The sequence below is a fragment of the Cucurbitaria berberidis genome, assembly GCF_010015615.1.
Source record: "Cucurbitaria berberidis CBS 394.84 unplaced genomic scaffold K460scaffold_5, whole genome shotgun sequence".
Classification (NCBI taxonomy): Eukaryota; Fungi; Ascomycota; class Dothideomycetes; order Pleosporales; family Cucurbitariaceae; genus Cucurbitaria; species Cucurbitaria berberidis.
In genome coordinates, this window is record NW_024468939.1 from 809,658 (window position 1) to 835,300 (window position 25,643).

Below are 25,643 nucleotides of genomic sequence, written 5' to 3' on the forward strand. Positions count from 1 at the left end.
AACTCACTCCTTGTTTGTGCAGCACAGCACTGCTGGCTGACAATGTGCAGGTGGGGGACAAGCTCCGCATGGATGTTGGGCCATCTCATCCCACGCTCGCTGCTGAAAGCAACCTAGAGGCTCTCGTTAGTCGGTGAAGGAAGAGAACAGACGCCCAGACTCGGACAATTGCCGCAGGGACGGTGAGCGGCAACCCGAGGCGCGGAGTGAGCCTTGACAACGGTGTCGTTCGAATTGGCTGAGGGAGTGTAGAGCGTGGAGGAGACCATGGAGCCGCTTCCAAAAAAGCAATGAAGCGTGCAATAAAAAGCCGCCAATTAGGTAGCAAAGGGAGCCAGGGACTGTACAACCCCCGCAATGCTTCCCAGAGAACGGCCATATTGCGCGTCCCGAATGCACCGTCGGTATAGGCTGACGTAAATCAAGTGTAAGGGTGCAACAAGAGTCTGTCAGACGTGCGGTGAGTTCGTGGTCGGTGGTGTGCACTCCAATGCGGAAGCGTAGTACCGGTAATCCCGGCGCCTCATCGGTTGTCAGGGCAGCGGTAACGCAAACACTTCGGCGCATGGTCGAACTCACTCCACGAAGATAGTCCGGCACCACTCCGAATACGAATACCTTGCCTCAACCGACCGAGCAGTCATAATGGACATTGGCACAGCACTATCATCGGAAGTGACGAGGATCATTGAGTGTCCATACCCAGCCTCTCTTGCGGTGAGTGGCCCCTTCTCCGCAACTGTACCCCAGCTTTTGATGCAAGTCTGTGTCGTACATACTACTGTAGTAGAACACATGACTTGATGCATATGTAGGTAAAGAGTGCTGACGCGAGAGTCCGTAGGGCTTGGCCGATCTACTGGCTCGCGCCGACATTTCGACCATTCGAGCATGCATCCACAGCCGGCCACCATGTGCGGTGAGCAAGCTGGCAACAATTGTTTGCGAAGCTTTACCACTCTGGGCTTACGCGTTGCGTGTCTTGCATGCCCTGAGTATGTAATCTTCTGCCTTACAAGGCGGCGCAATCAACTGATCCTGCGATTAGGTCATGCCTCAGAATTCCGGCATGAACTATTGCTTCGAAATCCCGGGCTTCTCAATGCTCTGCTGACCCAAGCAAACTCTTCGCACCAGGACTTCAAGGATGTAAGTACAGGGTCTGACGGTGTAGATTAACGCTCACATAGTACAGTATACCGAGCTATGTGTGCTCCTACTTTCACGGCCCCTTCCGGAGTCAATCCCATTACCGGCTGCCGCACAGTCATTCTTCCTCCATGTCTTTGAGAAGGCAATACAAACCCCACATGTTGACACCCTGAAGTCGGTATATAGTATGTTGAACGGAGCATGTCGGCAAATTCTCTCCCATCTTCCCCTCGACACAAGACAACAGTTCGACACCGAACTATGTCAAATTTTATACTCGGAGAACGCCGCACGAGACTCCATGCTGTTGCTATGGTGTTTCGGTATAGTTCTTCTTGTAGAGCATTCTGACTCTGGCCCTGAGCCGTCAAAAACTACCGAAACCATGGAAAGACAATGGAAGACATCCTCGGGCAAAAAGCTATTTGGTTCGACAAAAAGCTCGTACAAGACAATTACACTAACATGTCTGAGTGTGATCTGGGCTCTAAAGGGCTCTGTTGGCGTGTCGGATGATGACGCTATTGAAGGCATACGTATTGCTTCAAGAACGTTACGGTTCGTGGATCAACATGTGAGAGAGAGCTGGCCCAGGTCTAGTTCCCTTGCAGGGAACACTGTCCAAAAGCTGTCGGAGAAGACCAAGCGAACAGCGATTAGTCAGCCTATTCTACTTGAGGCATTATCTTTTTACGCTACGATCGCAGGCCTGGAAACCCTTCAGTCGGAGACTGTGATGCAATACGAGCAATGCTTGGTGGAAGCGACGCAGTTCGCTGATCCAGACTGCCTTGGTGAGACTCTCGCCATGTCGCTCCCAGCTTTCGCTCCACGAATTCAAGAGAGTACCATTCGGGCGCTGCTCGTTGATATACTTGAAGCATGTGTCTCACCGCCTTCCTCACACGAGTTGACCAACCTCGTCATTCTGGTCGATGAGCTTAAGACTGGAGTTTCTACCTCCGAGCCGCTACGAACCAAGATATTAGTCGCGCTATCCTCGGACACCTTACAAAAGAAGTCGTGGCGTTTTATACAGGCTGGCATAAAGAACGAAGGTGCTAGCTGCCGTACATATGCTGTGTCACTACATGCGAAGCTGACATCGGCCACAACTGCTTTGTTATTGACGACAGCTCTTGGAACTCAAATAGAGGAGCCAGCATTACCTCATACCCTTGCCCTTGCGCTGATAAAAAAACTTGACCAGTATCCATCCGTCACCCACAAGTGTTCTCACTATTTGGAGACGGCAGACTGTCCTACCATATCCCTTTTCCAGCAGGGATCCACGCCGCATACCGGCCAGCACCTACAGGACTGGAGACATCGTCTTAGGTCGGAACTCCAGAGCCAGAGCTTCTATCAACGTGACTCAATTATTCGTTCTGTCGCGCAGATTTGCCAAGATCTCGAAACACGCTGCGACACTGTTGAGGAACCACTGCGAATGGAGCAGGAGAAATCGAAGGAGCTAGAGCAGCGGGTGGCTGCATTGCTTGAACAGATCTCGTCCCTTGAATCGCAGGCAGCTGACGACAGATTCCACCTAGATGGCTTAGAGGACGAAAAACTCAGCATAGCCGATGAAAACGACAAGGTCACCGCGCAGCTAGAAGCGCTGAAGGCTGATTTTGCAGAAGCGAATGAACGAGCGGATAAGATGCTGCGTACGACTAAGGAGAACTTCAATACTAAGGAACTAGAGTATCGGTCAACGATGCTCCGTCACGAAGAGAGCCTTGGCGCTAGAGATAGGGAATTGGATGAGCTGAAAGCTACGCTCAGCCAGCTTGAGGAAGCGCGAGAGCAGCAAGAGGAAGCCCACTACAACCTTAACGAGCAACAAGAGCACCTGCGGAGTCTGCTTAGCGACACTGAACAGAAATTGGCAGACGAGCGTGAAATTACCTCTAGACAGGTTGAAGAGGTCGCTCGACTCAAGAATCGAGAAAGCGATCTTGAGAACCGATTAGGGGTCGCAGAAACGGAGCTCGAGGTCATCAGCGGGCGTTTAGACGACCTACAAGTCACTCACCTGGAGCTCATACATTCTTCCGAAGAGGCATTAAGGGAGCTGAAGGTCAAATATGATAACTCCACGGAAGCTGCTTCCATAAAAGCCGAAGAAGAGCGCAATGAACTCAGTGGCCAGCTTCAAAGCGCCCTAAAGAACAACCGGCAGGCCAAGGATGCATACGACGAGACGCGCAAGGACCTCCAGCTTTTGCAGACTTCTATTCCGCCTCTAAAGAACAGAATTCAAGAACTCACAGACCGATGTTCAGAACAAGAAGTAGAGTTAGATGAGCTGCGGACCGTAAGGAAGAACGTGCTGGCATCGATGGGCCTGGACCTTGCAACCCAGAACCCGTTGGTAATACGGTCAGCATCTCGTTCGCACACGGAGGCCAATGACTCTAACCCGCGAGCGTCGCGAGAACATCGACGTCGCGAGTCGGCAAACAATACACAAGCCATTGTGACGAAGGTCACAAGTGATACCAATGGCAGCCCGCACACCGCAACAGAAGATATGGCGAACACGACTTTCGCCTCATCCGACCCTTACTCCTCACAAAGTGGTGGCTCACATCACAAGCGTCCTAAGCCACGCCCGTCGTTCAAAGTGCCTGCGATGCACACTCCCTACACCCAGAAACCGGCACTAATTTCGAGACCTGCGTCAACAAAACCGTCGCCGAGGAAGCGTTCGGCTTTGGGGCAGATGTCACCAAATCGTCGGCATACGACTGTTGGTTTTGCCATATCAGATAATGAAGACGAGCATCAATCCACGAATTCACACTTGATGAAGAAGAGGCGAGGCAGCCTGCAGGATATGGAGCAAGCAGATTTTGACATGAATGACGTCCCGGCCGGCACACCACTCACGCCCGGGAATTTCACGGCGGGTACTGGAAGGGTATCAGATGAAGACTATGGTTCCATGACTGATCTATGAGATACGTAAGTGTTCGGCATGGATTGCGATGAGTATGCAAGGTAGAAGGTTAGAAGCAGTCTGCGTATATATCTCTTTTCGATACGCCATGGGTATTCGGATTGCGATATACAGGAATTTTGACAGTTTCGAGATACCAAACGTTCTATGTTAATGCGCAGTCTCATTCTTACCTTTACCTTGCATCAGTATATTCCATAATTTACATCTACCTCTCTTGTTACCTTCTCCTCTTGTCGTCGTCGTCTATCATCTACACACGTGGCTAGACACCCTCTCATGCGCATTCCCAACGACTCTCACGCTTATTTCTCAAGATCTAGAGTTGCAGCCAACAGACACGCACTGACCTTGCAGGCTGAGTCAAGGAAGTCTCATAATTTGGTCTTAGACATCTCTCTACAAGTAATTGTTTGCGACCTCTCATCGTGGCTTCCTCACTTGGTCTCCAACCCCACCCACTCTCTTATAATCTACGACCCGAGCTCTCATTTGCGCTTCCGTCAAGAAGCTCAATTATCCAAATACGATCGTCAAACTCGCCTTTGGCCATCGCGTAAAGGTGGCTGCACCTGCAGTGAGTCGTTCCTGCCTCGTCAGGGCTTCGGCGCAAACGCTTGTTCGCTTCTCGACTTCGAGCAAACAAATACACAACCATCGGTCGAACCCATTCCTCTCTAACCACAGATCATCAAGCATTCGCTTACAGAACTTGCCGTCAAGCCAAGGTGTGCAGTTGGCTTTCACACCAGCCTTAGCTGCCGCTCCATATTGCCTTCTCGAAGTAGCAGTCACCTTCGATTGGGCGTCTCGTTGCCGCCTTCACCTTGATTCCTCCGTCGTTCCATCGAGCTGGCGTGAGCGCAAGCACGTCAACAAACAAGCATGGATCCAGCTCGGTATAACACAGGCTCTACCAACTCGACTCCATTTTTCCACAACACCGCACCCTCCCGCCTACACCAAGATCGGCACGCGTTTCCCCAAGCCCCAGACCAAACCGCCAAAGCATATAGTGAGCGCAGCTCCGAAACAAGTTCCGACAGTGGTTACAACATGAACCGTGGCAACAGCGGCTACCGGCGTGGTCGCGGTGGCCATCGTGGCCATCGTACAGGCTCAAACTCAGACAGTTCCAACGGATACAACCAGAATAGACCTATCCTCAGGCCCTCGCCCGCCTCCCAAGGCCATGATACGCCTCCTGAACAATCCACTCGAATTCCTGCCTGGTTGGACTCGCCGGGTTCTCCGGCTAAGCAACAATCATCCTTTACCATGAATGGCCATCAGATCAACGAAACTTACACCGAACGACCCGTTGACCTCGCCAGTGCATCACGGCACTCTAATCCACCTTCACCTGCACATGGAAACAACCAGCATCGCAATGGTCCAGGTGGCCAGCGCTCGCTACATAGACCGCTCACTAAAGACGGCGAAAAACACTGGGCTTACCAACAGGAGCGAAAGATCAAAATTATAGGCATGCCAAAGACGTTCTGGACTAAGGATGTTTATCTTGCCTTGTCACCATATGGGACTGTCGTGAGGATCGAAATTCAGCAAGGCGCTGTCGATAACAATGCGTATGTCACCTTCCGACCACCACCAAACGACCTTACGCATCAGCGTATTCGAGTTGGCACATTTATCGTGAATTTGGACGAGCTGAATCCATCCGTTACTACTATTGCAAGCCCATTGGACACTAAAAAGCAGTACTATGAGTTCAACATACTCTCCGCAAATTCCATCGACTTCGGCATCAAAGTTGCAGACATGTCCATGATTGCCATGCACACTGTGGAGTCGCATGGTGGGATACAGATGACTTTAAACTTGAAGCGCAAAGAGCTCGATATCCAGTTCCCTCTGAAATTCGGCAATCAAACGCGCAAGTTCAGATTTCGACTTCCGATTTCTTTACTCTCAAATATCTATAAAGTCTCCGACCCGAAAACCGGCCAAACCACTCTCATCATCCCATTCGATTCTTCGCCTCAATTCTTCATACAGAAGAACGAGAATGAGGAGATAGGCGGTCTAAAGCACACCAGCTTCTCTCGGAGGGACAAGATTTGGAACGATTGGGATACTTGGTTTCGCGAGACTGACATCGTAAGGAACGATTTGAAAGACCTCCCATTGATGGATCAAAAGGACAAGGCTATCATTGATATGGGTCGTTGGACTAGTTACCGGTTTTCTTTCGACGAGGCCACCTTCAACACGGCGAAGTTCAAAGATTTCAGCAATGCCCTCGCAGACTATGGTGTTGTAATCGAAGACCGTGACCAGTACTCTGTCAAAGAATGGATTGCGTCTCCACTGTGGAGTCTCTTACAAGATGAGATCTCTGGCACGCACCCGTACCTCGAGCCGCCCACGGAGTCCACGGAGTCTCAATTCAATCATCTAGTTGTAGGCCAGATTCATTTGAGTTTCCCAATCCGATATCAGCTCGAGGCATGCTTGTCGAATGGCTATCTCAAAGAACACAACATCACCCGAGAGTTCCTCGAAAGACTCCTTTCAATGGATCTTCGACACGCTATATATCTCCTCGAGAAGGTTTGTGACAAGCAACATACCTACTACAATCCGATGGACATCTTCGACATCCGCAGCAAGGATAGTCTCGAAAAGAAGATGCCAAATTATTGCATCCTCCAGCGCTCTGCAACTATCACACCGACCATGATCCACGTAGCTTCACCCATTATGGAAACCTCAAACCGAATAACTCGCAAATACGCGACAGATTCTGATCAATTTATACGCATCAAGTTCTCCGACGAGAGGAATGAAGGTGTCCTAAGGAACATGCCCAATGACAGGGCTGAAGCGGTGTTCGATCGTGTACGTCGAGCAATGAAGTACGGTATCGTGGTAGCTGGTCGCTTTTACGAGTTTCTGGCCTTCGGAAACTCGCAATTCCGTGAACATGGTGCATACTTTTACGCTCCAACTTCTTCCAAATCAGCAGACGACATTCGCATGTCTCTCGGTCGATTCGATCACATCAAGACTGTCGCAAAGTTTGGCGCTCGCCTCGGCCAGTGTTTCTCCACCACTCGTGCCATGTCAACTAACGTCAAGACGATAAAAATCCCGGACATCGAGCGTAACGGTTATAATTTCAGTGATGGTGTTGGCAAGATATCACTCTTTTTGGCCCAAATGGCTGCACAAGAGCTTGGACTGTCAAACCCTTTCGATGACCCACCACCATTGGTTCAGTTTCGACTCGGGGGATGCAAAGGCGTGCTTGCTCTTGACCCAACATTAACCGGAAGCGAAGTTCACATACGGCCTAGTCAGCAGAAATTCGAAGCTGAGTCCAAAGGTCTCGAGATCATTCGATCCTCAGCACTTGCAACTCCCTTCTTCAACCGGCAAATCATCATCGTACTCTCTAATCTTGGTGTACCCGACCACGTCTTCATACGAAAGCAGCAAGACATGGTCAACGACTATGAGCACGCCATGATTGACGAAGACATTGCCTTGGTGAAGCTGCGTAAGCATATCGACATGAACCAGACCACTCTCACGATGGCGGGCATGGTCCTCGATGGATTCATGAAGACCCGAGACCCTTTCATGATGTCTTTACTCAAGCTCTGGCGTGCTTACACCATCAAAAACCTGAAAGAGAAAGCTCGTATCGCCATCGACGACGGTGCTTTCGTGCTTGGTTGCGTCGACGAAACGGCCACCCTGAAAGGGCATATGGATGACCCACAATCGAGGCTCGATGCGACACGAGATGAGAAACTCGCGACTCTTCCAGAGATATTTCTCCAAGTTGATGATACCAACAAGAAAGGTCACTACAGAATCGTCGAGGGCATCTGCATCCTTGCACGTAACCCATCACTGCACCCAGGTGACATTCGTGTGGTTCGCGCAGTAGACGTACCTGCGCTTCACCATCTCAGGAACGTCGTCGTTCTTCCTCAAACAGGCGACCGGGATCTTGCTAATATGTGCTCTGGAGGCGATCTTGACGGCGACGACTATATGGTCTTGTGGGACAGCGACCTACTACCCGAGACTATTAACGTGCCACCCATGGACTTTACGCCGGAAAGGCCAATTGAGACTGACCAGCCCATCACCATTGCAGATGTTAGCGCATTCTTCGTGACGTATATGAAGAACGACTCTCTCGGCCAGATTGCGCACGCTCACTTGGCGCAAGCAGACTTCAACGCAGAAGGCGTGAGCAGTGATATCTGTAAGTTCTAATTTCTCGTGCTGTAATGCAGTGTATTGAGAGTATGGTAGGTCTCGATTTAGCCAAGTTACACTCGCAAGCTGTCGATTATCCAAAGAGCGGCATCCCAGCTGTGATGGATCGCGAGTTGAGACCATCCAAATGGCCCCACTTCATGGAGAAGAAGCACATCGCGGAGATCAGAATCTACAAGTCCAGGAAGATCTTAGGCATGCTCTTCGACCAAGTACAGCTCGTTGACTTTAAGCCCCATTGGGGGAATGCATTCGACAATCGCATCCTCGGCGCTTTCGAGAATGACGAGAGCCTTCTGAAAAAAGCAGCTGAGATCAAACTCTCTTACGACGAGTCTCTCAAGCGGCTAATGGCCAAACATGGTATACGCACAGAGTTTGAAGCCTGGTCGGTCTTCGTTCTTGCACACAACCATGAGAGCCGCGATTATAAGTTCGCCGAAGAATTCGGTAGAACAATCGGAGCGTTGAAAGCTCAGTACAAGGAGACTTGTCGGGCTGCGGCAGAGATGACCAACATGGCAGATTGGAATCGATTAGGACCATTCGTCGCTGCCATGTACACTGTTACGGCAGCAGAGATGGATGCGGCTTTGAAGGAGTGCCATGCCACCAAGATCATTGGAGGCCAGGAAGTACCAGTTCGAGCTATGGAGCCAGAACACATGCCGTTGATCTCTTTTCCATGGCTCTTCCCCAGCGAGTTAGGTAAGATAGCGACGGGAGCCACAGTCATTCAACGTCTGGAACCGGTCGAGACCCATCAAGAACCTTCGCATCGACATAAGAAGAATACCGGCGCTACTACTACTCTCGATGTCGGAGTTGGTGCTGCTGAACTAGGAGGATCGAGAACGAATGGAGCGCTATTGGAGCTGGAATTCGATTTCGCATCAAAGGAGCAGAAAGAAGACCAAAAGCAAGAAGTGTTACGGGATGTTACGGTATTAAAGCAGGACCATAAGCCAGCTGGACGAAAGGAGAGCCTGTCTATCTTAGGTCCAATGTCTACCTCTAGGGTACCGCCAGCATCGACATTCGATTCCTTGTCGCCGCCGGTTACCAAGGCATACAACTGGAAGCGAGATGCTAAGTAGGCGGCGACAAGGGCGAAGGTCGACTGCGGTGGAAATGACCCAGCCGTAATGGGGGACGATTAGTGTGCGACAGGGAAAGTAGGTATGACGGTCGGGATTTTGGCGTAATGATACAGAAAGCTAGCATATGGCTGTTTTCACCTCGTTCCTGCTGGTAGCTACCATGTTACCTTGCCAGGAGGGGAGGGTTGGACAAAAGGATACAGAAATGCACGAGCGGGGTTACTTTGCGGTCAGACGTGATGGATGAGGTCGCGTATGGTCGACCGTTCATCGTCAGGTATATTTTTGAAAAGCACAAAAAAAGTTTAAAGAATGTAAAACGATACACACGAATGTTTGCAATCCTAAGGTGTGATTTTGAGAAAGACGATCGAAGCTCTTCTCTTCGTGTATGACAATGTAGCGTCACTTATCGATAACGACCAGATTAACTCCGTGATGCGCCGCATAACATAATTTCTCCATGCATCCCCACTCGCAATGCCACCATCTACTCGCATACCGCCACTCCTCCAACCCTCCATAAACCTCCCGCGCGATGATTCGCTTCTCCTCCTCACAAGCACCCTCGGTGCCAGCGCGAATTGGCTGATAATCAGGTTCCTGTGCAATGCGCTGAGCGACAGTAGTACACGAGATGGTGGAGAAGAGGGACCAAATGTTGTGCTTGTTAGTTGGATGAGGGAATACGAGTTTTGGAAGCAAGAGGCGCGGAAGGGTGCGGGTTTGGATCTAGAGAGGCTGAGGCGGGAAGGGAGCTTTGCGTTTGTGGATGGGTTGAGTGGAACGGGGTCAGAGGCGATTGGGAATGGGATAATAGGGAATGAAGGGAAAAGAGCGCAAGTTGCAGGTTTGAAAGATGCTAGGACACCTCCAATATCCCTAACGAGGGCGCCGCCGACACTGCCTGTACGAGGACCGCCAGGACGAGTAGTGCCTGCGCGGGGACCACCAGCCCCAGCTACACCAGCGCAGAGGGATCCTACCGCTTCGAGCGTTGTAGTAGAACCAGCGAGTGCAAATCAGAGTGTGCCAGGTCATTACACCCTCAAGACGCTCGAACTCGCACATCTCAAAACCACAATCTCGAGCGCAGTCTCCTCACTCACCACGTCAACCCCGAAACGAAGGACACTTATCGTCCTCGACAATCCCGATCTCCTCCTAGCGCTTGACCCCACGATCACTCCCTCGGCGTTCACTTCGCTGATCCTCAGTCTCCATACACTGCCCACCGTCTCGCATGTCCTCACACACCTTCAATCCGATACACCGCTTCTCAGCCTCTCCACGCCGCCCCAACCGCTCGAAATCGCGCACCACAATCTCCTCGTGCAGTGCGCGCATATGAGTCGCAGGATACTAGGGGTCAGAGTCTTGGACACTGGCGTTGCGAGGGATGTTAGCGGGGTTGTGCGCGTTACTGAGCAGAAGGTGGATTGGTTGGAATTAGGATTTGAAAATGAGGGGAAGGAGGTCGAGGAGAGCGGGAAGGGGAGGGAGTTTCTGTATCAGATCAAGGGGGATGGCAGTGTAAGGGTATTCGACCGAGGAGCTGGTGGTGATGGCTGAGATTACGACACTGGGGACGTATGCAGCTTAATCACATGTGAATCTGTCATAGAAACTAAGGACGAAACTTCATCAAGCGATGTATTCGAACAAAGCAATGCGTGACGCAGATCAATGTCCTCGATATAGTCTATACACTAGCTATCTCGCTACAACTTCCCAATATAAGGGTATAGAGCAAGAGTAAGGAGAATGGAAGTATGCTACATGATGTGATAACAAAAGAGAAAGCCCATTGAAAGATTGTGACGCTTAAACACCATGCAAAATGTCCAGAGAGTTCCGATTTACAATCAAATCATCAGAGAGCATGCGGTTGTAACTCAGAGTGCCTCGTTTTCCACCGCTTTTTCTCAATATCCCCATCTCCTAATATCCCCTCGGTACTCTTCCCGCTCATCGCACTTCCACTGCCTCTAGCAACAGCTGGCGCTTCAATATCGACCGCTGTTGCTGCTGCTGCTCCGCCCCTGTTTCTCCAATTACTCGCTTGCAGCTCGTACACATCGTCCTTCTCTCCGGCCAGTTCTTCCAGTCTCGCGCGCTTACTTTCCGGAACAAGAAGACTCGTCAACATACCCAGAAACATGAACAAGGCGAAGATCTGCATCACGCCATGGATCCACGGTGTGGGGTTATCATGCGTAGCGCCCTTTTTTATCATGGGGGCGAAGAAGATTTGCGCGAAGACGGCGCCAAGTTTTCCCATTCCAGCGCTGAATCCGTGGCCGGTGGAGCGTACGCGTGTGGGGAAGATCTCGGCGGGCGTGATGAATGTCGTTGCGTTGGGACCAAAGTTGAAGAAGAATTGTGCGAGGACATAGAGCACAAGTAGATGTGTCTTTGTAAGGCCTTGCCAAGCAAATCCTAGAACGCAGAAGATTATGGTAAGGATGCCGAAGCCGGCGATTTGGATAGGTTTTCGGCCAATGGCGTCGACTGTGAAGACGGTGAGCCAGTAGCCTGGTAGGGCGCCGGCGCAGATTAGCACGATTTGCCCGGTCGCGGTGTTGCGTAGGTACTGATATAGGTTGGCGCGCTGGTCGAAGCCCATTGTGGACATTAAGGATGCGGAGGAGAAACCAAGACCGTAGAAAGCTAGGTCAAGGAAGCTGCATGGTGGTCAGAAAGTTGTCTAGGGTATTGCGTTGGGGTTGGGTAGATATACAACCACGACATAGAAGTGCCAAAGAGTCTGATAGCTTGGCGCTTTTGCGAGTAGAAGCGAAGGACCTCTATCAACGTCGGTTGAGGAGTTTTGTACTTCGCCATCTCGCTGCGTGCTTTCGCCTGAGTGACCGGGTTGACGACGTTCCCTTGCTTGCCATAGCGATACTTCCTTGCATCAACCGACGCCTTTTCAACATCGTAAAGTACATCAAAGGTGTATCGGGGTGTTTCCGGAACCGTGAGTCGATAGTAGAGAGCAAACCATCCGGGGATACCGCCAAATGCGATGATGATGCGCCACATCTTGTCTACCGTCAAGGCACACTGGCCAACACAATCTCCAACCGTGGCTACCGTGATCAACTGGTCTTTGTAGACGACAACTACAATGAGTGTCACTAGAGAGGCGGCGAGTTGACCAAGCCCTTGCCTGTGAAAAGTAGGTATACTGTTAGTTTGTGTCTGACAACTAGTTGGTACATAGATTCGCTCACATTGCGAAGACAGCTGCAATGATACCTCCACGGTACCGGGTGCTGGCGAATTCTGCTGTGATGACTGCACTGAGTGGATCTGATTTCGGGTTAGCGAAGCTCAATAGAACGGGAGGGAAGAAAGAAAGCGTCCACTAGCAAGACATGTCCCGAGGTGCTTAGAAGCCGTTCTCATCAAAGCTTTGAGACATATCTGCCGAGTTCGTGACTCACATACAGTCACCGCCCACGCCAATACCCATCACCACGCGGTAGAAGATAAGAACGCCGACAATAGAGAGACTGGTCGATTCTCCACAGAGTGACTGCGCAAGTGTCGTTGAGATGATAATCATGAGTTCAACGCCGTACATCTTCTTTCGCCCCAGCAAGTCACCTAGATACCCAAATATACATTGGCCGAAGATGGCCCCGGCAGAAGTTGCGACTTTGATGGCGGTATCCGCATTATGAGGCATGATGCCTCGGTGCTCTGCATCTTGCCAATATACAATACCAAGAAGGATGACTGCGAGGTTGATGGCAAACAACTGCGAGTAGAGTTAGTACACTGTCAGCCTTGCTCTACATATCACGTACACTGTACGCATCTGTGAAAAACCCGATACCGGTAACGACCGCTAGTCGAACATGATACCACCCAAAAGGCGCCTAGAAATATTAATAAAAGTAATCTACCTGCGTATTAAACACGTATACTCACTTTGTCGACCTCCGCGAGGGCCATACGACGACGCTCATTTGGATCCTTGACATGGGTCTTCGCTTGTCAGCAGTGACATCGCAGGACTAAGGTCCATGACTTACATAGACACCGGGGACGTCTCTGTACGCTGCATTTCCAACGCGCCCAAACGACAACATGAGGACGGAGGTGAACGCTCTGATGAGAAGGTGTGTTCTTCAGTCCAAAGACTCGTCCAAGTAAGGACGGACGGAACGAGGCTGTGCCAGCTCGAAGGCGCGGATTATAAAAATGGTTTGATCGGCCGGGCAGGTGTCAGAAACGAGAGCTAAACATGTACTGTGATAGGATATAAGGCCTGTAACAACGTGGTTGCTGCAGGTTACTATGTTTTTCGTCTGCCTGGCCTAACCCTAGAGACTGGTGCACAGAGGGGCAAGACGAGTGCCATTCCGCTCAATATCAATTAGTAGATAAGCCTGACGCAGCCCGTCGAGACTCGGACGAGCTCTTGCGATGGCTTAGCATCATACGCCATACGGGAGGGCGTTGCCGCAGTCGCACCACAGAAAACGTGCACGCTTTCACGTTTTCGCTCGTGATTGGTCCATCACTCGACTCAAAACTGTCCCCATGCAACTTCTCGCTAGACATGGCACATGGCACGCGCCGTGATCCTGTTGGCCGGTAGGTTCATTGCAGGACTTGAACGCTTGATAACCCGATGCCATGCCGGTGCCATGGACCATTCTCTTGGGATGGCCTTCGGCAGGTCAGTCTGGGGTAGTCAAAATGTATAGACGACAGGGTGGAATGCTCAACATTGTCTATAGCGCTTGTGCGTGGGGGTGTCCTGACTCAAAACAGCGACCTGCGATCTCTTTATGATTGTTGTTGGCCTGTGCTGGGCTGATAGGTAAAGAATTGGTGGCGGCTCTGGTTCGCAACTCCCATGCAACAAGCTGATTAAAGGGGGTATAGTCAAAGCAAGAACAATTGAAATGACCCGGGATGAGCAATTTCTGGTCAGGCGAAAGGCTGCGAACTTGCAAACTCGACGATTGTCGCTTGAGTGGACGCCAACGTCCTACATGATGGGTCCTGGAACGCAGAGTCTTGTACCCTTCGGCAAGTATAGTTAACTGAGAACCCATGGAGTAGCCCTATGTACATCAATATAAGACGGAACTAGGACAAATTGATTTTGACTGTGGCGTAGGTGGATCTAATTGTCGCGCACTAAACCCAGGTGTCGTGAGGAGGAGAGGTCGAGCCATCATTGCCTAGCTAGAATCAAAGTGAAGGTCTAGAAAAGCACGATATTTTACTTCCTTCACTCTTGAACAAAATTTAGCTTGGTTGGATATGATATGGCATGGCATTTCGAGTTGGCGATGTATGTCATGAAGAAGTGAAGAGGTAACGGGAGCTATGATCGTGATCAACATGCGGATTCTGCCTCGCAGATAAGCAAAACTGGATTCGAGAGTGCGATCCACATCAACTGTTATGGGAGAAAGATCGAAATGTTAAGGAAGATGTTGTGGTGCAGTGATACGATTGATGGGGTTCTGGCGTTTTGCGCGTGCGGTGCCAAGTGCGTTAAGCCCAGAACAGGTTAGCGCCCACAGTTGGGACAATTTCGACTTCGGTTGTCCGATACCCTCATTCTACGCCTGCGACAAACCAGCACCACCACCCTCGATACTAACCACCAGCGTCACGAGGTATGCTCTCCCACCTGCAGCTACTGAACCAACACTGACAGTCGATTGCTTTTAGTGCCTAATTCACAATGAGTACGCCTGCGTCCAACCCGTATTGTTACGCCGAATTCGAGACTGACTGCGACAACAGCGAAGGGTACCTCCAGTTTCGGAAAGCGCCATAACAAGACGCACACGCTTTGCAGGCGTTGCGGTACGTAATTTCCCATCGGATGCTGGAATTGGAGATGCTAGGAAGCGAATTTGAGGCTGGATGCGATTGAAATATGGACTGACAGTATGCTCAGGTCGTCGCTCCCTCCACATCCAGAAGCACACCTGCTCCTCGTGCGGCTACCCTGCTGCTAAGACCCGCAAGTGTACGTTTACCCACAGCGAGCATGTCGAGGACAATGTTTAACACAAGACAGTCAACTGGGGCGAGAAGGCCAAGAGAAGGAAGACCACTGGTACCGGCCGCATGCGATACCTCAAGACCGTCAACCGCAAGTTCAGCAACGGATTCCGAACCGGCGCGCCCGCTGGTGCCAAGGGCCCCACCGTCAAGGCCTCGTAAACATCGAGAATAAAGGCATGGAATGAGGCTGCGGCGCGATGAGGCCAGTCGGACAGGTGCATGATCGGAAAGCGGGGTTTTTACAGGCAAATGGTATTGCTCGGCATGGGGCGTTCTGTCATCCCTCTCCCGGTTGCGTTCCATCCTACATGATGAATGAGGGTGGCTTCACCGTTGAGCATATAGCTCTGGAGGCATGAATAAAGGAAAATTTTCATCATGTTCTGTCACGAATGAAAGCATCAAGCAAGCCAGAAGTGTGCAATTGAGTGCGTTCGGACTGCATGCTCACACTACAGATACGCCGAAAAGGCCGGTTCCAAGTGGGCAAAATGATCGACCAACGACAATCGCTTCCTTCGGATTGCCGACCGACGCTTTAGTATTTGGTGCCGTTGAGCGGACTTCACGTAACTTGTACGGCAGTGAGTACTCGCAGAACGAACACAAATTCTACCCCCAGGGACATCCCAGCCGGAACACTGCATTACAATTACTAGCTCTACATACATTGAGAGACCGGCAAGGCTCTTTGGGTATCATATCCTCTCTCTATGCTCACACGCCCAGATCACATCCTCCACCATCGTTTCCCCTTAGGCCCGTTCTTCCCTCAAATAATCACCTCATCTCCCTCAAACGCAACGTCGTCCGTACCACTACTCCTTGGCACTAGTATACTCCTCAATATACACGTCTTGCCATTCTCAGGACAGATCTTCTCCCGATTGAGCTGTTTGTCCGCTGGCCCCGTCGGCCCCCCACTGAACTTAGCCTGACCAAAGAGCTTGACTTGTCTCTTATCACTCTTAGGATATTCCTGATCGCCCCAGCGGCCGTTGAAGTACAGCCAATTCGTCGGTGTACTGTCGTCGTACGCTTCAAAGCTATTCGCACCGGCATTGAACTTGTAATAGTAAGCGCTCAGCAGCGGATCCCACATGACGCCTTTGTTCGTGTAATCTTGCAGCACGCCGCCGGGCAGATTGAAGTTCGGGATTGTGTGGTCGTGTGTGCCGCCCATGGCATAGTTGGCGTGACTACCTTTTGCCGAGTATGCGAGTGGTCTGTCGCCGGACTTCTCCACGGTGCTATATTGGAAGGCTTGGCCGTTGGCGTGTTGAGAGTACCAGAGTGCTTGTGGCACGCCGTTGGTAAAGCGCACCATTGTGTGTTCCCAGTCGCCTACGTGGTTGCCTTGGAAGTACATTAGCACTCAAGGGACAGGATTGCAAAGGGCTGAGGATGGTTCGAGACGTACCGAAGTTCAATTTTTTCCATCCGATTACGTCGCCGCCGTAGTTGTAGGCGTAGAAGTACATGTAGAATGCGTCGACATTACCATTGCCTTTGTCGTTTACAATGACAGCCGCAGTCACAGCTTCATTCGTCCTGCCGTTGCTGTCAGGCTTGGTGCCCTTGATCCATTGAGGATCCTTGGTTACATCGTCGTTGGAAGTGAGCCACACATCGCCACCCATTTGGTTGACATTGGATGAAGTTAGTGGTTTTGAGGGGCCGGAGACTTCATTGAAATTCACGCGCGGGGTCGTGTTATCGAGGAATGTCTGGATGTCTGTGGGGAGGTATTGGTCGTCTGAATGGAGGTACACGATCGGTGCTAGAGGATGTTAGCTGTAGTCAATGATGAGTAGTGAGACTGGAACGAAACACGTGAAATGAAACCAAGACTGAAACTTAATGGCTCCTAGACAGATGTACATCTGCAGTCTTCTTCTGAGGCTTGAAATGGATTTTGCTACTCACCATATCTCAGCACATAATCAGGAACACCACTCGGTGCCTGCCTTTCCTGGAGCTTGACCGGCGCACTTCTCACGACAGACGCGACAAAAGCCGCCACATAAAAGAGTGACTTCAAAACCATTGTGTCGTCTTGGGTCGGAAATTAACGAAAGTAGGAAAAGAGTCGAGGTTGACGTCAAGCTCCTCACGTACAACCTTCAAAGAGGAAACACAAAGATCTTATACAAACACCCTACCACGCCTTCCTCGACAACTCTACTACACCCATCGTCGGCACTATGCTCAGGGGAATTGCTCGGTTCCCTTCCCATGGAATCGCCTCTGGGTCCAGCCACGCATCTTCTGCCGTCGACGAATTGAACATCTCTAATCGTTTCCATGTGCATTATGCTATATTAGCTTTTGCTCACCTGCCACCGCTTCAGCGACAGTGTGCATATACTTGGTGCGGGTATAGGAAGGCGAAGACAGCACATGAAACGGATGTGGCTCAGCTGGTTGGCTATCAGGCGCTAGATTAGCCGGTTGTGGCAACGACGTAGCAGGGATCCTACTAAATGTGATAGGTGAACACTAAATTCATGCACCGCTGATCTCGACGAAGGGTCTGGATGGGAAGACCGCCATTGGCGAGAAAATGGTGCATTCTTTCTGTTTGTTGCGCGCGTTGTAAGAGGTGCTAGTCAAATTGGCCCGGCAGGTCTAGAAAGGAGCCAGGCTGCGGAAAGCTCGTTCACTGGGTCTGCACCGTGAGTAGGTAGCTCGAACAAGACCGTAGTGGAGATAACGACGTTCATTGGGATGGTGTGTGCCCCTGCTTTATGTACTCTATGAGTGCGAGCCTTCGTCGACTCTCAAGGGCGCGTGCTTGCCTTTCTACCAAGGGCTGACTAACTTCAAGCCTTCATCAGTACAACAACTGCCGCCCGGCTCTACCAGATCTCTCTCCATGTTGTTTGAGTCGTTTCTCCTGTTCAAGACTGATACTGCCCTTCGATCGCGTCATCTCTATTGGATTCCCCTCCCTGGAATTGCTGGAGCCTTCTTTGCTCCCCTGCACGGATGCCTGAAGACTGGCGTTGGTGGCTTCCATGCCATTCTCCAGGTCGATTGTGTTGGCACAGGTACTCTGTATACTCGCAGGCGAGCTATTGGCGGATTTCTCGTGGTCCTTCTCGCCAATATAGACGAAGATGGTGGAAAAGATGTAAGTGACGAGACAGACAAATGCTACAGCCAAATATGTGACCGCAATCTGTTCAACTGTTAGCGGCTTAGAGTTTGAAATACTCTGGTTTACCTGCCTTGTGCCGGGCCTGCCATGGCAGCTCCTGGACGAAAGGTGTGCAGACGTAGACTGTGAGACCGCCGAGGTAAGTAGACCTTGATTGTACGACGTCAGTGTATATCTCACATGTAATTCGTGCGTGGAGTTCCAAACCAAGAATAAGCCATTGTCATAGATGGGAACTGCCATATGAATAGCATTGCCCAGTGCTTAATCCCAGGCGTCTTCTTGTAACGTAGGATGGTGCGCTGCATGCGTTCCACTTCAGACACGGCGAGTGATTCGTCCAGTTGTTCACCCATGGGGAGATCGTCGAGAATAGATTTTGACTGAATGCTCGTAATGATAGCGAAAATTGCACAAACGAGCGCGCTGGACCAGAGTGCGTCCGCGCTCCAATGGGCGTTCGCCGTGCGGGACCAAGAGAGGCTTGCGATTATTGCTGCTGTATTAGAGATGCGAAGTCAGTATACGTCTTTGAGACATATTGCCTATGGGCATCAACTCACCACCGCAGAAGCTGGCCTGCGGAATGTCAGCATTTGCTATCGATCACGTTCACCCAAGGGGGAGGAAAGTCTGATAAAAACTATTGACTTACTGCGACCTGAACCGAATGAAGCTCCTCGTACTTATCTACCTTCCATGTCTTTACCAAAGGAATCAACACGTTGCGATCTCCATTGGCAGCTCGAAGCTTCTTAAGTGGCTGCCATGTGTAAAGCTTGAAGGCTCGGCGGTATGGTACTGTCACCACGGCTAGGGCATATCTGAGCCATGAGTACGCTAGCGATGTGCGTTGCTCAACTGCCTGCGCAGTGATTGGCGTCGGAAAGCGTGCTTGCTCACTCATGATGGGTTAGTGAATGACTATAATGATACCGGGAAGAGTGACGAAAGGCGATGTGAGTCTGATGATGTAGCGAGATATAAGAAGCATGGAAGGCGGTGCTTGTATCTTGGATGTTTGTTTGGCAATGACTTGGAATCTTTGGGAGATGATGCGGGAAGGCACATTTGAGAGCAAAGGGCGGGTGGCTGCATCGTGGCTTCCTGACTCCAGATGTTGCACATGAAAAGCTTTGTGATGAAGAAAAACCTCAAGACTTGGCCAGTGATAATGATGGATGTCAGCGGGCCACGCTGAGGTCTGTCAGGTGGTGATGCTCGTGACGGGCCAAGTTGTGGTTCTGGAGTTGCACAGCGAAGATTGATTCACATGACCAACCCGGAAGATGGAGTAAATGAGACGCTTTGAGGACTATACTCTTCTTGCCGGTGATGAGAACTTATTCCGGCTAACGGCACTCAACTAGCTTTACAGCATGATTGATGAGTACAAAAGCTACCAAAACCATTCGAGTCTGTTAGCTGGTCTGCACCTTGATCGATAACCAGAGAAGATGAACTGAGAGCGGGTGTTTTGAGATGTGAAAACGAGATGTTAGTCTTGTGAGGCATTCCGAGCCTGGTGCTTTACTCCGCGTGTACTCCGATGTGGATTGCATGTACATATTCTCTCCTGCAAATCTCAAGGTTGCGCATCAATCTTCCACTTTCGAAAACCCTTACCTACTCACACAATGAGCGACTCGGAGCAGTATGTTATCCTCGAAGGCCTACCCACGCCGCAGGTCTACCACGATCTCCGAAAGCTTGCCGGTATGACACCCCCGCCACTCGAGGCCGTCCCAACGTCCCTCGCCAACTCCTTCGTCGGTATTGTGGCCTACGAGCGCAAGCACATGCTGAACGATACGACACCCGGACCAGAGCAGACGGCAGTCGGAATGGGTCGACTAGTAGGCGACGGCGCTCTCTTCCTCATCCTCGTGGACATCGCCGTGCATCCTGAGCATCAACGTAGGGGCATTGGGAAGCGCGTTGTGCAGAGGCTAGTGGACTATGTTGATGAACACGCGCCATGGGCGTATGTGAGCTTAGTCGCAGACGTGCCGGCGCAGAAGCTGTATCCGCAGTACGGGTTCAAGGACGTGAAGCCCAGCATTGGCATGTTCAGGATGAAGAGAGGTCGGAGGATCCAGGACGAGCTGGCAGAGGGCGCAGAGCAGGAAGCCTGAAGCAAATCAGCTGGAATTGGGGACACAGATACTGGCGCATCGTGTATCCATTCAATGTTATAGTAGCAGTGGCGTTGGCGTTGGCGCAACGAACAATGCCCGTCAATGATACTGAAACCGCCGTGAGCTGGGCACACAGGGGTCTATGCGGGGAGCATAGCCAGCGGGCCCCGCAGGCACGCGTGTCGTTGGAGCGGACCAAAACACCGCTTTGTGCTTCGACAATACATTCAAGTCCAAGTATGTCATCCTTGTGAATCTGGTTTCTCGCCTTTCTTGTCTGCATGCGCTACACCCATGGGCGTGCTAAATCATGTCCTCTGTGCCCCATAGCACCTGTTCACCATCTCCCCCGGAGGTCAATCTGGATACGCGGCCGCTATCAGTAGGTACTCATCATACCGTACAGTCAGGCTGGTGCATGTGCAAGCACATATAGGTCCTCACTAGGTTATGGCATACTGATTTCTTTGCAAGCTCGAATCCCTCCCTAGCGAACTGATACAGCTAGTCGTCGCTTACCTCTCCACCTCTACGCTCAAAAGCGTCGCTCTTGTCTCCAAGTGCCTCAATCGCCATGCGACGGATATATTGTGGCAGAATGTATGCCTGGTGGATCAATGGAAACTACACCTGAACCGGCAGACAGATAGATTGTGGGGAGAACGGGGCCACGGAGAGACAGACGAGCACGATGATACACCCATCGTGCAGAAGCTGTACATACTAGCAACGTATGGCTTGAAGACTCCCTTGGAGAAGCTCACTAACACTGTTAGAAATCCTGCCATTGCCTCTAAAGTCCAAGTCCTCGCCCACCGCTGTCATCTTCCTACCCCGAACATCTTCGCCGAGCTACCACGCATGCACTTCCACGCCGAAACCCTCTCGCGAGATGTGCGTCTACATGTCTTGCTCAAGCTCGCAATACGGAATATGGTCAATGTTCATACGCTTAGAATCCTTTATGGACATTGGAGACTCACAAGCGCACTAATCGTGGGATTTTTGGACCAAAATCGACCGCAGCGCGTACCCCTTCGCAAACTTTGGCTCGAGAGCTGTTCCCTCGCGGTTCGTTCGATACCCCTCCTCCTATCAAGCCACTCAACCGGGCTCGAATCGATTCGCATACGTAGACTTGGATGCGATTCTCTCAACACTATACGGGCAAGAGGCATGGGATTCCTAGAGTATCACCTTTCAAGAGGAGGCCAATACTATCAGTTGCACAATGGCTCGGGCGGTTGGGTTGGGACGACTGTGCATTTCTCAGAGGAGGGATTGCCCGAGCGATGGCCACGTCCGTCGACAACAGAACTTATAGCGAAGAGTGAAGCGTTCGATGCTGCTATGTGGGAAGAACTACCGGAAATCAAGACTTTTGTTGACGCGAATCCAGTCGGGGTAGAAGATAGGGGAGGGTTGATTTCGCCGGTCGATCCTTTGCAGTGGCTGTTCAGCTGTGCGGCGTCAACTCTGACCAGTTTAAACCTTGACTGGATCCTTTGGAGAAGAAAAGAGAACGACCCATATGATAATTCACGTGTCACTTTGAATGCCCTCACGCGGTTGAGATTTCCGCACCTTCGCGCTTTCCAGGTCCGAAACGCAGTCACACCGCATACTAATCTTCCCGATGACGTATTTTTGCTCGAAGATACCTTCCTAGAGTTCTTAGAAAGTCATCCCAAGATCCAGTGTCTCGGCTGGCCGCTAGATAGGATCTACAGCCATGTGAAGCCATCTGTCGATGTACAGAATCGATCACGGAAACTTGTGGCGCATTTGGCTATGATGCTAACTGACCTTCGCATCGATGCGCAGTACACTGAGCATGGTGAACCGCTCACGGACGAGAGCAGAACCCCCGAAGAAGTGCAAGAGCGCGACCGTCGAAGAAGATTCATTGCAGAATTCGCGCCACACATGAGAAAAGTAGAGCAGATCAAGCTTGAAGGCGGTATCCCCAGAGACGAGAAGCGAGAGGTACTTCGGGCTCTACATTGGTGTCCCTTGAAAAAGGTCGTCATGATTGGATTGTCCTTTCCGGCAGGCAATACCTGGGGCCCTCAGGGACTTCACTTGAAAGCCCTTGATCCTGGTCAAAGTCCAGACTCCAGCTACAACCTTGAGGAAGAAGACCTAGCAGGCATCTTGGCTTCATATAGGCGCGGCTTCTCCATGTCACAAGAGTTCAACTTCGAGCCCGACTACGGCTGGCCACCTCAAGCACCTTTAATCCAAACCATCGCCCTGCACCACGCCAGTACGGTTGAAGAGATGAAGATATGCGGCTATAACGGCTGTCCTATCCTCTCGTTCCAGACGCCCAGCACGAATTCCCTGCTCAATGGACTCCGGCACTACGATAATCTCAATCAGCTCGTCATCTCACTCTGGCTTCTAACATGGTACGAAGACTCGTACCGCGATACCGAGATCATACAGTCCTGGCTCGACACTCGCTCGCCCTCTTCAACCGCATTGGCTGTCGTAACACCCCCAACCTCCCCATCACCCGAACATGCCGTCGACCCAGGCCATTTCCCCATCTTCAATGCTCGAGTCGTGCCTCGTCAGGAGTTCAATCGGTGGGCTGTAGCGCTCAAGACGCGCTTCTCCCCCTCTGCGCTCGCTTACCGTGTCGCTCGCGATATCGGGCCATACCTTAGTCCAGTAGCGAAGAGGAGGCCCGGTGGCGTGAAGGTCAGGGCGAGTTTTTGTTTAGGGGTACGGGAAGAGGGGAGAAGTGCAACTGATATCTTTGATTTAGAAATGAGAGTTGGCAAGAATGACCAGGTGCTGGAATTCATTGGACCCAGAGAAGAGGGAGAGAAGGGGCGGTGGTGGAGTAAGCTTGAGGGGCGGCGGTGGTTCTGAAATGTTATGTGTATGTGCAATATATTTGTGTTACTTGGGCGTTTGCTAAGCGTTACATATACCAAGTTCCGAGGCCATGGTTTAGTTGATTTGCCTTCTACATTACTCTAGTACATATAGTATTGCATCCCCCTTACAGACTCAAAGTCGGCACTCCATCAACAGCTAACCTCAGAAGCTGCTTATTCTCGCTCTCCTCAAGCACGCGCTTCAGCTCATCTACATCCCAATTCGCCCACACGAACTTGCCCTTGATGGAATGTGCTTCTGGAGAGGATGCCCATACCATGTAGGACGCTGGGAGTTCAACTAAAAAAGAGTTAGCAGTGTTTCAGATTGGAAAAAGGAGGTCTGGGAAGATGGGATAGAGAAGGTAGGCGTACTATCATCCAACGGCAGCTGCGGCCACCCCTCCTTGTCAAAGTGCGAAACAGTCTTCTGATGCATGCTCGTCAACACAACACCGGGCGCAACGTTAACTACCCTAAACTGCGGGTTCTCCGCTTGAAACGATTCGAACAGTCTCGTCACCGCGATCTTGCTGCTGGTATACGCGGATTGGCCTGGGAGCACAGCGTTGACGGCGGCGGAGGTCAGGTTGATGACGACTGCATCCTGTGCTGCTGTATCGAGACATGCCGAAAGCACATTATGAGAAACCGCGCACGTTGGTTTCAAAGGTGCTCCACCACTCGTCTGGAGACGTTTCTCCGCCGATGGGCTCGTAGCCCGGCATGTATCCCGCGTTACTGACCAGGACATCGATGGGGCCGAAAGTTTTAAGTGTCTTTTTGAACGCTGTAGTGACTGCTGCTCTGTCCGCCACGTCGCCCTGCAAGGTAAGGACGGTGGTTTTTGGGTACGCCGACTCGATCTTCTTTTGGGCTTCATCGAGAATTTGTTGCCGGCGACCTGTGATGGCGATCTTTAGGCTGCCTGCTTTTGCAAAGTGCTCGGCGAAGGCGAGGCGAGGCCTGCTCCTCCGCCTGTGATTAGGATTACCTTGCCTGCTGCTGAGACTTCTGGACGGGAGACATCGATGGCTGCGTAGGGTTTGGTGTGGTATGTCTCGATACCTTTGGGCGTGGGAAACTCCATGGTGCGATTGTATGGGGAAGAGTTGAGAAATTCGTAAGTCAGTGAGATGAGGTTAGTATAGACTGTGAGAGCGTTCCAGTTTTATAGTAATTCCGTCTCTTACAACTAAAGGTACCTTTACAGAACCAGCGATAGCTCAACTAGGGCTTATGCGCTTTACAATATCATTCCATCTCTTATATATCGCCCTGCTCCTTGATGTCCTGTAGTATTGTGATTCTGAAGATTACAACAGCCCTGCATACGCCCGGCTTATGCACGTCCTTCGCATGTTTCCGAGTTAATACAGCTGTAGGGCGTATGTACGTCAGCTAGCATGCCAATCTTTTTTTCCTAAACGGAGACGGGACGATTAACAACCGCCGGACGCTCATTTGTTCCGTCTCCGTTGAGACTCACTCCAACGCTGCATAATACGGCAGAATAATCAATGTTGCAAGAAGCGGAACACTACCGCTTTCACCTGGACACGACAACGGCTGTGCATGTGCGCATCTAAGATTCGTACAGCAGTACCAGTTGCAGCTAACTCGCTGCAGTGCTGGTGCAAATCAATAACTCACCACATAGTACACGCAACGGTTTGCACGAATGATGTCAGCGAATATCGATGTTGTGACGTGGAATAAGATGCATGCAAGAAGGTCAAATGTATTAATAGTGTAAAGAGCCATGCAGGCTCATTCACTCAGTGCTCTATTGCACCGTTGCAGGCTCGAAATAATGGGCCAGCATTCATTCCAAAACGCCATTTCCCCTGGGTATCTCATCGCCGTGTGTCAAAGCCGTGAACGCCAAAATAAACGGCCGAAGCCGGCATGTCTGTCAGAGACATCGACATGACAAAT

At 51.0% G+C, this 25,643-nt stretch overlaps 11 protein-coding genes across 11 annotated transcripts; 6 read left to right on the forward strand and 5 right to left on the reverse strand.

Annotated features, from left to right (window-relative positions):
• Window positions 1–6: 6 nt before the first annotated feature.
• K460DRAFT_170447 (uncharacterized protein) lies at window positions 7–729 on the reverse strand. The gene has a single exon (XM_040926951.1). The coding sequence runs from the start codon at window positions 565–567 to the stop codon at window positions 127–129; it is 441 nt and encodes a 146-aa protein (XP_040784184.1). The 5' UTR covers window positions 568–729; the 3' UTR covers window positions 7–126.
• On the forward strand, window positions 434–4,117 carry K460DRAFT_388516 (uncharacterized protein; the record flags this gene model as incomplete). Its single annotated transcript, XM_040935697.1, has 14 exons — window positions 434–717; window positions 845–995; window positions 1,049–1,149; window positions 1,196–1,782; window positions 1,813–1,997; window positions 2,034–2,522; window positions 2,562–2,638; window positions 2,681–2,822; window positions 2,859–2,865; window positions 2,905–3,014; window positions 3,048–3,181; window positions 3,218–3,548; window positions 3,585–3,650; window positions 3,684–4,117. The coding sequence occupies exons 1-14, from the start codon at window positions 646–648 to the stop codon at window positions 4,115–4,117; spliced, it is 2,886 nt and encodes a 961-aa protein (XP_040784185.1). The 5' UTR covers window positions 434–645.
• A 1,056-nt stretch (window positions 4,118–5,173) lies between these two features.
• On the forward strand, window positions 5,174–9,692 carry K460DRAFT_318808 (RdRP-domain-containing protein; the record flags this gene model as incomplete). Its single annotated transcript, XM_040930403.1, has 2 exons — window positions 5,174–8,360; window positions 8,411–9,692. 2 exons carry the CDS (start codon window positions 5,174–5,176, stop codon window positions 9,469–9,471), a joined length of 4,248 nt encoding a protein of 1,415 aa, XP_040784186.1. The 3' UTR covers window positions 9,472–9,692.
• A 262-nt stretch (window positions 9,693–9,954) lies between these two features.
• K460DRAFT_409082 (uncharacterized protein) lies at window positions 9,955–11,046 on the forward strand (the record flags this gene model as incomplete). Its single annotated transcript, XM_040937218.1, has 1 exon — window positions 9,955–11,046. The coding sequence occupies one exon, from the start codon at window positions 9,955–9,957 to the stop codon at window positions 11,044–11,046; it is 1,092 nt and encodes a 363-aa protein (XP_040784187.1).
• A 150-nt stretch (window positions 11,047–11,196) lies between these two features.
• K460DRAFT_170467 (phosphate permease) lies at window positions 11,197–13,715 on the reverse strand. The gene is made up of 7 exons (XM_040926952.1): window positions 13,518–13,715; window positions 13,414–13,470; window positions 13,290–13,361; window positions 12,928–13,240; window positions 12,711–12,789; window positions 12,215–12,646; window positions 11,197–12,158 (listed from the first exon to the last, which is right to left on the reverse strand). Exons 1-7 carry the CDS (start codon window positions 13,572–13,574, stop codon window positions 11,348–11,350), a joined length of 1,821 nt encoding a protein of 606 aa, XP_040784188.1. The 5' UTR covers window positions 13,575–13,715; the 3' UTR covers window positions 11,197–11,347.
• Window positions 13,716–15,098: 1,383 nt separating this feature from the next.
• Window positions 15,099–16,020, forward strand: K460DRAFT_318812 (60S ribosomal protein L37). The gene is made up of 5 exons (XM_040930404.1): window positions 15,099–15,122; window positions 15,178–15,194; window positions 15,253–15,315; window positions 15,410–15,481; window positions 15,533–16,020. The coding sequence occupies exons 2-5, from the start codon at window positions 15,191–15,193 to the stop codon at window positions 15,676–15,678; spliced, it is 285 nt and encodes a 94-aa protein (XP_040784189.1). The 5' UTR covers window positions 15,099–15,122; window positions 15,178–15,190; the 3' UTR covers window positions 15,679–16,020.
• Window positions 15,884–17,897, reverse strand: K460DRAFT_318814 (uncharacterized protein). The gene is made up of 3 exons (XM_040930405.1): window positions 17,446–17,897; window positions 16,940–17,299; window positions 15,884–16,875 (listed from the first exon to the last, which is right to left on the reverse strand). The coding sequence occupies exons 1-3, from the start codon at window positions 17,564–17,566 to the stop codon at window positions 16,292–16,294; spliced, it is 1,065 nt and encodes a 354-aa protein (XP_040784190.1). The 5' UTR covers window positions 17,567–17,897; the 3' UTR covers window positions 15,884–16,291.
• A 336-nt stretch (window positions 17,898–18,233) lies between these two features.
• On the reverse strand, window positions 18,234–19,926 carry K460DRAFT_318818 (uncharacterized protein). Its single transcript, XM_040930406.1, has 5 exons — window positions 19,335–19,926; window positions 19,243–19,258; window positions 18,887–19,178; window positions 18,746–18,828; window positions 18,234–18,708 (listed from the first exon to the last, which is right to left on the reverse strand). The coding sequence occupies exons 1-5, from the start codon at window positions 19,584–19,586 to the stop codon at window positions 18,353–18,355; spliced, it is 999 nt and encodes a 332-aa protein (XP_040784191.1). The 5' UTR covers window positions 19,587–19,926; the 3' UTR covers window positions 18,234–18,352.
• A 227-nt stretch (window positions 19,927–20,153) lies between these two features.
• K460DRAFT_369646 (acetyltransferase, GNAT family) lies at window positions 20,154–21,183 on the forward strand. Its single transcript, XM_040933998.1, has one exon. The coding sequence runs from the start codon at window positions 20,317–20,319 to the stop codon at window positions 20,812–20,814; it is 498 nt and encodes a 165-aa protein (XP_040784192.1). The 5' UTR covers window positions 20,154–20,316; the 3' UTR covers window positions 20,815–21,183.
• Window positions 20,972–23,904, forward strand: K460DRAFT_170596 (uncharacterized protein). The gene is made up of 3 exons (XM_040926953.1): window positions 20,972–21,199; window positions 21,292–21,548; window positions 21,594–23,904. The coding sequence occupies exons 1-3, from the start codon at window positions 21,128–21,130 to the stop codon at window positions 23,695–23,697; spliced, it is 2,433 nt and encodes an 810-aa protein (XP_040784193.1). The 5' UTR covers window positions 20,972–21,127; the 3' UTR covers window positions 23,698–23,904.
• Window positions 23,831–24,795, reverse strand: K460DRAFT_409089 (NAD(P)-binding protein; the record flags this gene model as incomplete). The annotated part of the gene is made up of 4 exons (XM_040937219.1): window positions 23,831–24,006; window positions 24,081–24,312; window positions 24,365–24,649; window positions 24,700–24,795. The coding sequence occupies 4 exons, from the start codon at window positions 24,793–24,795 to the stop codon at window positions 23,831–23,833; spliced, it is 789 nt and encodes a 262-aa protein (XP_040784194.1).
• Between the last annotated feature and the right edge of the window lie 848 nt (window positions 24,796–25,643).